This window comes from Pan troglodytes, chromosome 4 (assembly GCF_028858775.2).
Source record: "Pan troglodytes isolate AG18354 chromosome 4, NHGRI_mPanTro3-v2.0_pri, whole genome shotgun sequence".
Taxonomy (NCBI): Eukaryota; Metazoa; Chordata; class Mammalia; order Primates; family Hominidae; genus Pan; species Pan troglodytes.
Genome location: NC_072402.2, coordinates 113873765 through 113886360, shown reverse-complemented (window position 1 = coordinate 113886360; position 12596 = coordinate 113873765). Strand labels below are relative to the sequence as shown.

Below are 12596 nucleotides of genomic sequence, written 5' to 3'. Positions count from 1 at the left end.
CTAGATGTAAAACACCAGCTCAGCTTTAATTTGTATTGTATCACTATTTCACACAACTTCAGAAGATAGAAGATATAAAGCATAATCTTGGTCAATAATAAGAACACTGATAAACAAACACCCCAAAAGCATAAATTTCAGCATTTAGAATTCACATATTATCAACTGACCATACACTCACATACAACTTCCAGAGACCTCAATGTAATCCAACAGAGAAGTACACTACAGAAATAGATTTCTAATTAAAATGAAAGTACAGCAATAATAATAAAGACTTTTTTATTTTATATTTTTTGGAGACAGGGTCTCACTCTGTCGCCCAGGCTGAAGTACAGTGGCACAATCTCAGCTCACTGCAGCTTCAACCTCCCAGGCTCAAGTGATCCTCCCACCTCAGCCCACCAAGTAGCTGGAACTACAGGTGTGTGTCATCATGCCCAGGTAATTTTTGTAGAAACAGGGTTTCACCATGTTGTCCAGGCTGGTCTCGAACTACTAAGCTCAGGCAATCTGCCCGCCTCAGCCTCCCAAAGTGCTGGGATGAGAGACATGAGCCTAATAAAGACTTTTAAAATAAGCATTTCATCATTTTCTCCTAAAAATTACAACAAAAATTCAATTAAAATGTAGTCAATAGCTGATATACTACAATATATGCGATCCCCCTAAATGATCCCAAGTCAAAAAAATTGATTTTATAAAAATAGTTTTAAGAATATATTTTTTTAGTTAGGGAGTTTTTTTTTTTTAATTTTGGTTTCACTAAATTCGTTTTTCAAATAAACTTTTAAGATTGAAGGTCACAAAAAGAGAAAAACGTATAATTTCTTAAACATTTAGAATGAACTGCTAATAGAAAATTTCACAATAAATTGTATTGTCTAGGCAACTTTATTAAAAATATGAGGCACTTAAAATTATGTATGAAATACAAATCCATTATTCCAAGACTAATACAGGAAAAAAATCAAATTAGAAAAAATATCCACTTCTCTTGTACTCCATTTCAGTGGCCTAGGACCTAAACAAAAGATAAATGAATAACTTAACTGAAAACAGAATTTAGTGAACATATTTTAAAATATATCCTAAGCAATGGATCAGTGACAATTACAAATTTAGATATACTATTGCTAATTTGTATTAAATCATATCCATCAAGGTTTCTATAAACCTGAATGTACATATTATTCCATTCAAAAATGTTTTATACATATAACTGAAAATGTACAGAGGTAACCCAAGCTTCTCTAAGTGTATACAACAGATATAATCAATTAACCCTAAATTCAAAAATTTCAGTATTGACTGTCCAAAGATATGGAAAGCTCTCAAAAACCTAAAATCCTATATTTTACAGTAAGCTTTAATACTGAGTAATAGTCTTTTTAATATCAAGAATAACAACAACAAAAAAACCTCAATTCATCCCAGTCCTCCTTCCAAGTTATTTTATTTCTGTCCATGGAAATAGCATTCTGCTTGCTACACTCTTCTTACCTTTATTTTCTATAGAAAACTGCCATCTCGTCCAATCATTTTCCCCCAAGAAATGTCTTGTAGATTTGAGTTTTCTACTTCATTCCTACTACTACTACCTTTTCCTGCCTCAATATTACTTCAATCTTTCATGGTTACCATCACACTGACCTTCCAGTTGATAAAACTGATATAATTTTTATCAAGTCATCCTGCTCAAGAAATCTATAAAAGCATTCTGGTGCCTATCCCATAAAAACTACCTGGTTTGCAAGGACTGCTTCAATCCAGGCCCAGGTTACTAACTGAAATTAATTCCTATTGTATACCTTCTACTCTCATTAGGCCATTCCTTATGCTCTGTGCCAGGTCTTTTAAGCTTCCTTCTTGTTCCTTCCATTGTGGAACAGCTTTTCTCCCCACCACCTACCCATAACCTTCAATGTCTCATTTCTTCTACATGCTTTGAATCAAGCCCATTCCACACAGGCTCGTGGGTATTTACGAATGGAAAGAGTACCAGGCCAAAGTCAGGAAACCTGCGTTCTTAGTCTGGTTCTGACATTATCCAGTAGTGTAACTCTGGGCAGATTTTTGAGTTAAACAGCTAGTCCAGACTTTTGTTTCCTCATCAATAAAATGAGATATTAGATTATTCCTAAAATCTGTTTTAAAATTATTTAACTCCCAGAACACTTATAGTCTTAATACTTTATCACTTAATCGTACATTAAAGGTTTTATGTGTATTGAATCTTATTTATTAGGTTATAAACTTCCTGAAGATAAAAGTTACACATTGTACGTTTTATATTTTTGCAAACTCAGCAAGCATGACACAGTGTTTGATAACATAATGGTTCTCTTTCAGCTATTTTACCTATGGAATCATAAAATTACATAGGTAAACATGGGGACAGAAGCATGATGTATTACATTTTAAAACAAGCTTATTTTGTATTCCTTTAACACAGAGCGTCTGAAATCCCTAAGCCTCTGGTTCAGGTATATTATTAAATAACATGTATCTAATGTAATTGAATAATTAAGGTATACAATGTTATATTTTCTTAACATTTTGGAATGGAAGATGTTTATATGAATACATTCTAGTGGCCATCTGCATCAACTACAGCTAACCACTTCTGAGAATAAATCAGGGCATTAACCTTTGTGCTAAAACCTTATTATAAACCAACTTTCCTTAATGCTGCTAAGAAAAGCAGAGTCAACTAACTGCAAAAGGCCCATCTAGCCTAGAAAGTAAACTTGGCCTGAGATGATATATCTCCTGATGCTATAATATTAAGTGCTTCTTAGGAATTAGAATAGTGAATGTTTTTAGGGACAGGAACTCAAATAGGGGGCATCATCCCCGTTATTATAGTTATGCACACATTTTTAAAATTATAAATATTTACACATGTACATTTGCATACCCAAGATACATTTTTGGTGCCTTCAGGGGTTTTATTGTACTTTATTATCCGTTAATTTCATAGTAACTTTATAATAACTCCAAATATGTAATGTAATCATATACTTTACAACAATTTTATAAAGTAAGTTTTGTTTAAGGCTTAAATCTTACTAATTAATCGCAGAATCTTAAGTGGGAAAGAACCTAGAATCACAGGTCTAATACAATGTTTGTTACATAGTAGAGGCTCAGTAAATAAATACTTATCTAAGCAATCTTGTAATACTAATGAGAATAAAAGAAGACAATCCAAAATGAAGTGGTTTCTATCTCAACTCCATCATTCATTTAAGCAGTTGGCTCATTTTCACCTTACTTTCCTTATTTCTAACTTGCTTTATCTATCATACAGCTAAATACCTAAACATTAGGAAAATGAAGTATTTATTTCTTTTACAGGCAGAAAACACACAAGAGCCCAAATAACTCTCAAGTATAGTGTGTACCATTCTGAACCCTATCTTTTTAAGTTAAGGTACATGCTCATATTATCTGAGTAAAAGAATATTAAAGCCAGGTATGCAGGTTTATTTGTTCAGATAATAAACGTTTATTAAGCACCCACTATGTGCTGTGTAAACTCCAAAAGGAAAAATATGAATAAGGAAACAAAACTCAGTATGAAGTGGGATGAGAGATACATATACAAATGAAAGCATGTTCAAAGTGAAATGGCCACTTAGTACTAAGGAAGGTTTGGGCAAACAAGGTAGCATATAAGTTTTAAAGGATTGATAGATTTTTCCAGATGCAAAGGTAAGGGAGAAGAGAAGGGACAAAATATGCAAAGGAGAAGAAAATGATGCTTGAAAATCTTTGAAAAATTGAATACAGAAGGTTCCTAGGATGACTATGGGAAAGTGGGATGAAAAGAAACTAACAGAGTAGGCAGAGATCTGATCCTACAAAGTCACATTATTCTGCAGTGGGGTGGGGGGGGTCACTTAGACATTTTAAGCAGGAAAGTATCATATCAGAACTTTGTTTTAGAAAAATGACACTAGGTTGGAAGAGGAAGATTCTGAAGGCAGGGAGATAAATTAGGAGAATAATGCAGTCCCTTAGGATGGAGATAATAAAAGCTTCAGTTAAAGCAATGAAGATGAAAAGATATTAATGCAAAGAGCATTTACATTTACATGTATTTTAAACATATGAAGACGAGAGGAGAGAGAAAGCTGTCTCTTTCTTTCCTTTCTCAAAACCCATTCCAAATGTCCCAGCTTATTTCTGGTCCACCCAATACAATCAACCCCTCCCAAGTTTCCCATCTCCATTAAGACCCTTTGTCCACTGGATCCCTGTCTTAATCACCACTCTGAGGCTCTTCCAACACAATAGTACGTGTTCTAGAACATGCTACCGGTCAGTGGCACTGTGACTACCTTTGCAAGCCCATCCAGGAGCCTCAGCTTGACTGCACCCCCAAAAGATTGGTTCCTGCTTGCCCAGCAACTACAGACCAACTCTGGCCTTAGCAGATTGTACCTTCTCTAACAAGGTCTCAACTGTAACTTTGGGGAAGGACCCTCTTCCAAGTTGTTCTTTTCCTTAAATACTCTCCTCCTTCAGGCCTAGTATGTTTGTTACAGTTCTCTTTACACTTTTATAGTTACTCACGCATCATAGCTTTCTAATTCTTTATATTAAACTTCCCCTGTTTAAAATTACTTTGTGATTTCTGTCTCCTTATTAGATTTAGGGAGATACTGACAACAATCATAAGAAATAACATGAGAATCAATAACTAGGAAATTTTTAAAAAATAATAATTAAATGAGAAAATGAAAGTAAGCCACCCATTAAGAGTACAACCTTATAGGACCCTCAACATCAGAAAATAGAAATTAAGACTTTAAAATATGAATTTTATATACATGAGAAAGTAAAACACATAGGAAAATAACCATTAATAACATGAACTTAGGGACCTTAAAATGAAGACATACAAAATTAAAGGACTTGGAATAATAGTGGTAAACCCACATCTCAGATGTTAGGTTAAATGTTTTAGATTCTATTTGTAAAAGCCTAAAGCAGAACAGTGAGTAAGTCCAGGCTGAGCACGGTGGCTCACACCTGTAATCCCAACACTTTGGCAGGCCGACGAGAGTGGATCACTTGATGCCAGGAATTCCAGTCCAGCCTAGTCAGCCTGGCAAATGCTGTCTCTACTAAAAATGGAAAAACAATCAGCTAGGCGTGGTGGCACATGCCTGTAATCTCAGCTACTCAGGAGGCTGAGGCATGAGAATTGCTTGAATCTTGTAGGTGGAGGTTGCAGAGAACCAAGATCGCGCCACTGCACTCCAGCCTGGGAGACAAAGACAATCTATCTCAACAAATAAACAAACAGTGAATAAGTCCAAAAAGCCAACAAGGTGAATGTGAGATTCAAGCTCAGAACATTTTTTTTTTCTAAATTGTGGTAAAATATACATAACATAAAATTTGCCAAATTAACCATTTTGAGTACAGTTCTGTGGCAACAAGTACATTCATATTGTTGTGCAACCATCACCACCATCCATCTCCAGACGTTTTCATCTTCTTTAACTGAAGCTCTGTACCCATTAAACAATAACTCCCTACTCCTCATTCCCCCTGGCCTCTAGCAACTACCATTCTACTTTCTGTCTCTATGAATTTGACCACTCTATGTACCTCATAAAATAAAATCATACCACATTTGTCCTTTTGTGACTGGCTTATTTTACTTAGCGGAATGTCTTCAAGTTTCATCCATGTTGCAACGTATGGCAGAATTTCATTCCTTTTTATGACCGAATAATATCCCGTTGCATGTATATACCATATTTTGCTTATCCATGCATCTGCCAATAAATACTTGGGTTGCCTCCACCTTTTGGCTATTGTGAATTCTGCTGCTACAAACATGGGTGGATAAATATCTGAGTCCTTGCTATTCTTTTGAATATACACTCAGAAGTAGCAATGCTAGGTCATATGGTAATTCTGTGTATAATTTTTTATGAACTGCCATATTGTTTTCCAGAGTGGCTATACAATTTTACATTCATTGCCACCAGTAATGTACAAGGATACCCATTATTCTTTTCATGCTGCCATTTAATAAACACCCATTATGTGACATAAGGACATCTACTTAAAACCATCTATTCATTCAATTCATTTACAGTAAGTAACTAACTACCTAGCCCACTGAGCTGCAGCAATTTTTTTTTAAAGCCACTGCCCTTAAGAAATTTGTATTTCAGTGAGGTGATACAGACACAAAAATAAAAAACAAATATATATATCATATATTAAATACAACTGAGACAAATAAAACAAGGTAAGGAGATAGAAAGTAATGCGGGAGTGTTTTAAATGTGGTGGTGAGAAAAGTCCACTCTGAATGTGGCATTTAGAAAGACATTCAGGAAGTAAAGGAAATAGTTATGAAAGATCACAAAGAGCTCTGTTCCCCAGCAAACTGGCTCTCCACATCTCTTAGTCAGCAAGCTATATTATATCTGCCATAAGGTACAATTATTTAAAAAAACGAAAAGTTAATCTGATGTTTTAAATTGCTTAAAGGAGTTTCAAACTTTGGTAAACATTTAGAAACTGACCATTTCTTTATAGAGAAGTTAAAATAGGACACATTAATAGACTTCAAGGACAACTGTTAGCTTTGATTAAAAATTGAGTAAGAGTGGCTACTACCTAGAGAAGATCCAACATGGTTAGGAAAAGATTTCTGTAAAGACAACTATAGGCAAGTAACAGAGACACAAGTTATCCAGGTAAATTTTGGGGTTATCTTTAATGACTCACTTTATCTCACACTTGGTATCTAACCAACAAATCCTACCATATTCACCTTCAAAGTATTTTGGAATTCCCCTTTCACTACCTCCACCTTCATCATTCTGGTCTAAACCACTACCATCTCGTGACTGAATGGTTATTCTACTAATTGATTATCCATCAGTTATATCATTGCTCCCTTGCAATCTGTTTTCTGTGCAGTAGCTATAGTGATCCTTGTAGACTATAATTCAGAATATGTATCTTTTCTGCTCAACATCCTCCATTTCATTTTATTTTATTTTAGTTTAGTTTAATTTTTTTGGAGACAGAGTGTTGCTATTGTTGCCCAGGCTGGAGCGCAATGGTGCGATCTTGGCTCACCGAAACCTCTACTTCCCGGGTGCAAGTGATTCCCTGCCTAAGCCTCCTGAGTAGCTGGGATTACAGGCATCCGCCACCAAGCCTGGCTATTTTTTTTTTTTTTTTTTTTTTAGTAGAGGTGGGGTTTCACCATGTTGGCCAGGCTAGTCTCCAACTCCTGACCTAGGGTGATCCACCTGCCTCGGCCTCCCAAAGTGCTGGAAGTACAGGAGTGAGCTACCATGCCTGGCCCTGGTTTATCTTTTTTTAAATTATAAGACATTTTCAAGAAGAAAACGCCAATACTTTTTTTAATTACAAAGATGCTTTTAAAAATCTAAGATCCAGCTACTAGACACTAAGAAATACATTCTATCTTTTGATATTAAAAGTTATTTGTATATATCTCATGCTGAATTATCTAAAAATTACTCACTCTGGTAAAATAATTAGTATTTCCTTTAGCTTAGTCTTTAAGTCAAGACTCTTCTTATCTGAACCTCTAAAGAAGTGGTAAGGAGCCCCACAGGTGGCAGAGAGGTTTCTAGAAACTGAGAGAGGAGTATAAGCAGGACAAATTCTTAACAATGCCTGGCTCCTTCACTCCCATTCACCCAACAAGAGTTGCTCCATTTTTGTCAGATACATATTAGGGCTCTGAATATCTGATAAATTTTTTAAAAAGGTGTTGTATCTAAAATAGTTCCAAAACTACTACTCTGAAGTAGACCCTAGAAGGTGTTCTGTGCGATAACCCAACACTGATGGAGACATTTACCACTATGTCTCTAACACACTTAGATTTCTCAACTTAATCTCACAAAATTGACCAAACAGTATACAAACTGTCCCTCTGGATAGAAAAGTACACCCCTTTGTTGCTAATTATAGTGTTTTCTACAATTTAATGTTTTCAACCAAATTATTTCTAAATTGGCAAGCTCAGTTATAGAGAATGATAAATGATAAAAAGAGAAAATCTATTTATGTACATATATAGATATATCACTTATCTATATGTGCTACTATGTAGTAGCAGTCTTATTAAACAGTCACTGCCATGCCAATCTAAAATACCTGAGTGGGCAGCTATTATGCAACTTCTGTATAACTGGAAACAAAATACCCACACTCACAAAGCTATCTATAAATTATTGTACTCATCTGTTTATAGCACAAAAGATTTCATAAATTTAAATAGGTCAATGAAACTGCTTATAATTTTCATATTTTCTTGTACTGCAGTCTTATTAAACAGTCATTACCATGCCAATCCAAAATACCTGAGTGGGTAGCTATTACGCAACTTCTGTATAACTGGAAACAAAATACCCACACTCACAAAGCTATCTATAAATTATTGTACTTATCTATTTATAGCAAAAAAAGATTTCATAAATTTAAATAGGTCAATGAAACTACTTAAGGAGCATGCTTATAATTTTCATATTTTCTTGTACTTTAAAATCAAATGAGGTCAACATATATTACAATCAGTCAAAAAGTGGCGAAAATAACCAATTTAAATGGGATGAAAATTGGACCATCATTAACATGACGGAGAAAAACTTCTGGTTTCTCATTTTAAAAAAGACCATGCTGTAACTAGCAGCATATTTTCAGAAGATGATTTAAAAGCCCACAGAACATAGGTGTGCACTGCAGGGGTCCACTTATACATGAGTTTATTTTTTCCATAAAAGTTATATGAAGTGCACCTGCCTCTCCTTCCACCTCCTCTGTCTATTCTCCCTCTGCCACCCCTGAGATGGCAAGAGCAACCCTTTCTCTTCTTCCTCCTATTCAACATGAAGATGATGAGGATGAAGATCTTTATGAAGATCTGCTTCTACTTCCACTTTATGAAGAAATAATATATTTTCTCTTCCTTATGATTTTCTTAATAACATTTTCTTTTCTCTAACTTACTCTATTGCTAAAATATAGTACATAATGCATATAATATATAAAATATGTGTTGACTGTTATTGGTAAGGCTTCTGGGTAACAGTAGGCAACTAGTAATAAAGGTCTTGGGGAGTCAAAAGTCATATGCTGATTTGTCACTGCACAGGGGCTGGTACCCCTATACCCGGTATTGTTCAAGGGTCAACTGCACTTGTAACTTCACCTGAAATTCTCTCTATCCCCAACCACTTATAAGAAAAAGGAAGAAATACATTTATTCAGCTTCTATTATACAGCCGGCACTAAACCATTATATATCCATTATCTTAGTCAATTCTCACAACCACCCTAGGAGATAAGCATTCACATCCCCATTTTAAAGATAACGAAGATAAGAACAAAGCAGAGAAAGAATTTAAACCAGGTTTGCTGAATCCAAAGCCCATGATCCTTCTACATAATCAGTAGTTTTCAGACATTTAGATTTCACAGATCAGTACGATACACAGATACACATGCACATACACATATACCAAAAACAAACCAACCAACTGGCAGGCTTCATGGGCCCATAAATATTTTATTTCCCAAGAAATGAGATATTTTTTCAAAGCCCTACTATTTATATTTACCATCAGAAAAAAATACCTGAAATTAAGAAAAAAGCCTTCTGGGGAAAAAAGCCTTATACCAATATTTTCAACACAGAATAGCACAGGTTCACCAACTGGCAAGGGAGAACAATTGTACTGAATCACACTGCTTCCCGTAACAGAGAGGCAGAACACAGAACCTGAAACATTCTCCTACATCCTCTTCCTACTTTCATTACAGAGAATGCATGTTGCCTTAATTAAAGCCATGAGATTTCTGAAATTTTTACATGCCAAGGTTCTGATGACCAAGAAAATTATACAGGCTTTAAAAATAAAGAAGTTTCTAGTATCAGCAGATTGTTCATTTTCAATACAGGCATTACTTTGTACTTTCACAGATAGCAGTTCTTCTTTAGGCTTTTTCTTCAAATAAAATCTTTAGATCTGATGCAATCAAACCAGCTGTTAAAGAGTATAAATCTATTACCTTGTACCTAAGAGACTCATCCAACTTCAGTTGCATTCCTGTCTTTCTAGCTTTATCTATCACATTTAATTAAAAAGAGCATCTTGTCTTCTTCACATTTTAATACAGCATCTGATATTAGGATGCTAAGTTAGTATGAGAAGGTCAGAATACAATGGATTTAGCTCATTGCCAAATGCAGGAACAAATTCATTAACAAATGAATTTGAGCTAAATTTTCAGAGTAAATTTATGTTTTTTAAAAACTCATAGTTTGTCCTCAAAACAGTAACCTGCAGCAAAAGTTGTAACAATTCTGTAACACGTATATCTAAATACTCATTACAGTCTCTCCCATATCTCTATTTCTAGTTTCATTTACTTTTTAGGCAGAAAATAGGTTCAAGGGTCTCGTAAAGGAGGCAAATGGGCAGAAAACAACCTCTTGTTTGCTATCCCACTGCACTTGAAATGGACCTCTATAATTCACTACCATTTATAAGTGTCTCGCATATCAACATCACATTAGGTAATTTACTGCCTCCAATTCCTGGTCCATAACTATTCCATCCTGAAAAGTCATAATACAATGTTATTGGAACAATCTATTCATATTGTAAATGACATGTTTTCTAACTATTTTTTTAAGCCACTAGGGAGGTGAATTAAGCATTTTTCCAGGCAATACATTTAAGTTTCAATCTTAATAAATTTAGTCATTGTGTATACTCTTCCTTTTACCCAGACCATGCATTCCTTTTTTCACTTACTTTTTAAGGCCTAATTCAAACGTGTTTTCCTCTGTGGAGTCTTCTCTATGGATCTAGACAATATCAACCCCATGCATCTCTGCACTCAGCCTGTACTTGGAATAAACCTCCACAGTTCATTATCATGTATAAGCATCTAGTGTTTGGGGCACCACTTTAGGGGCTTAACACATTTCCCAATTAACTGCACTGCATACAAGCCTTTTTCTCTCACATCACTGAGTTTGTCCAGAGCAGGAACCTTAATATCCTTTTTATCTGCTCAGCACCTAGCTCAGAACTTGGATAAAGAGTGACAGGAGGGACACTGCAATTATTTGCAATGTATGTTCACGGAAGGCCTCTCTCCAATGATACTTGAGTAGAGACTTAACAGAAGGGAAACAGCAATCCATGTGTATATCTAGGGAAGAAGCATTCTAGAGGAGGAAATGAAAAGTGCAAATGCCATGAGGCAAGAGCATTTTGGAGTGTCAGGAAAAACAAGGCAACTTCTATGGTCATAACAGAGTGGAGGGGCTGGGGAACAAGGTAAGAGGTGAAATCAAATAGGCAGCATGAGTTTAGATCATGTGGGTTCTTACAGGCCTTTGGGTTTCAATGTGAGTTATAAGGAAAGCCTGTAAAATATACAGAGCAAAGAAATAATCTCAATTATATTTTAAAAGTATGACTATTATGAGAACAACACACTATAGAAGACAAAGGTGGAAGCAGAGAGACTAGAGGCACAGATGACAGATTCATGTCAAATGTAAATGATTAGCCACAGGAGAAATAAAATTTCCTGGACTACATTAATGAACATGGTGACCTAGACCCTCTAGTCCCTGTGACAAGACTGCAAAAGATGTTAGCACCTGTTACTTGTCAAGCACAACAAAACTGTCAATAAATTAGTCTGACCTCAGGAAAAAAAAAAAACTGTTTGCAAGGCAAATGACATTACATAATGTACATTAATTCTTAAAGTTTTAGATGTGGATCCTCAAAATCCATTAGATTAATGAAAGTCAAAACTACAAAGACAGGAATGAATTAGTCTTTCAGTAATAGGAGACTTTCACACTAAGGATTAAGTAAAAACACTTAAGAAAACATAATTTAAAATGAAAATTTTAAAACTTTTGCTGTCCAAGCATGGCGGCCCATTCCTATAATCCCAGCACTATGAGAGGCTTAAGCCAGAGGATCGCTTGAGCCTAAGAGATCAAGGCTGCAGTTAGCTATGATCACGCCATTGCACTTCAGCCTGAGGGAGAAAGGGGGGGGAGGGGGAGAGAGGAGGGTGAGAGAGGAGGGTGAGAGAAGAGGGAGAGAGAGGAGGGAGAGAGAGGAGGGAGAGAGAGGAGGGAGGGAGAGGAGGGAGGGAGGGGAGGGAGGGAGGGGAGGGAGGGGAAGGGAGGGAGGGGAAGGGAGAGAGAGGAGAGAGAGGAGGGAGAGGAGGGAGAGGAGAGAGAGAGGAGGGAGAGAGAGGAGGGAGAGAGAGGAGGGAGAGAGAGGAGGGAGAGAGAGGAGGGAGAGAGAGGAGGGAGAGAGGAGGGAGAGAGAGGAGGGAGAGAGAGGAGGGAGAGAGAGGAGGGAGAGAGAGGAGGGAGGGAGAGGAGGGAGGGAGGGGAAGGGAGGGAGGGGAAGGGAGGGAGGGGAAGGGAGGGAGGGGAAGGGAGGGAGGGGAAGGGAGGGAGGGAGGAAGGAATCTGCAGGCAGGCAGGCATCTGCTTGAAGGCCTTGGAGAGTTAACAACAAGTCATGATTTAC

General features: G+C 36.4%; 1 protein-coding gene across 3 annotated transcripts in view; it reads right to left on the bottom strand.

Moving 5' to 3' along the window:
• COMMD10 (COMM domain containing 10) overlaps positions 1-12596 on the bottom strand; it is a 206167-nt gene that overhangs the window by 114509 nt on the left and 79062 nt on the right. The window contains exon 6 of one of the 3 annotated variants that reach the window (XM_009449528.5): positions 878-1024. The exons of the other annotated variants lie outside the window; for them this stretch is intronic. Within the exon in view, the coding sequence (XP_009447803.1) occupies positions 1010-1024 (15 nt within the window). The 3' untranslated portion in view covers positions 878-1009. Of the gene's footprint in view, positions 1-877; positions 1025-12596 lie in introns of those variants that run through there. 3 annotated transcript variants of the gene reach the window in all.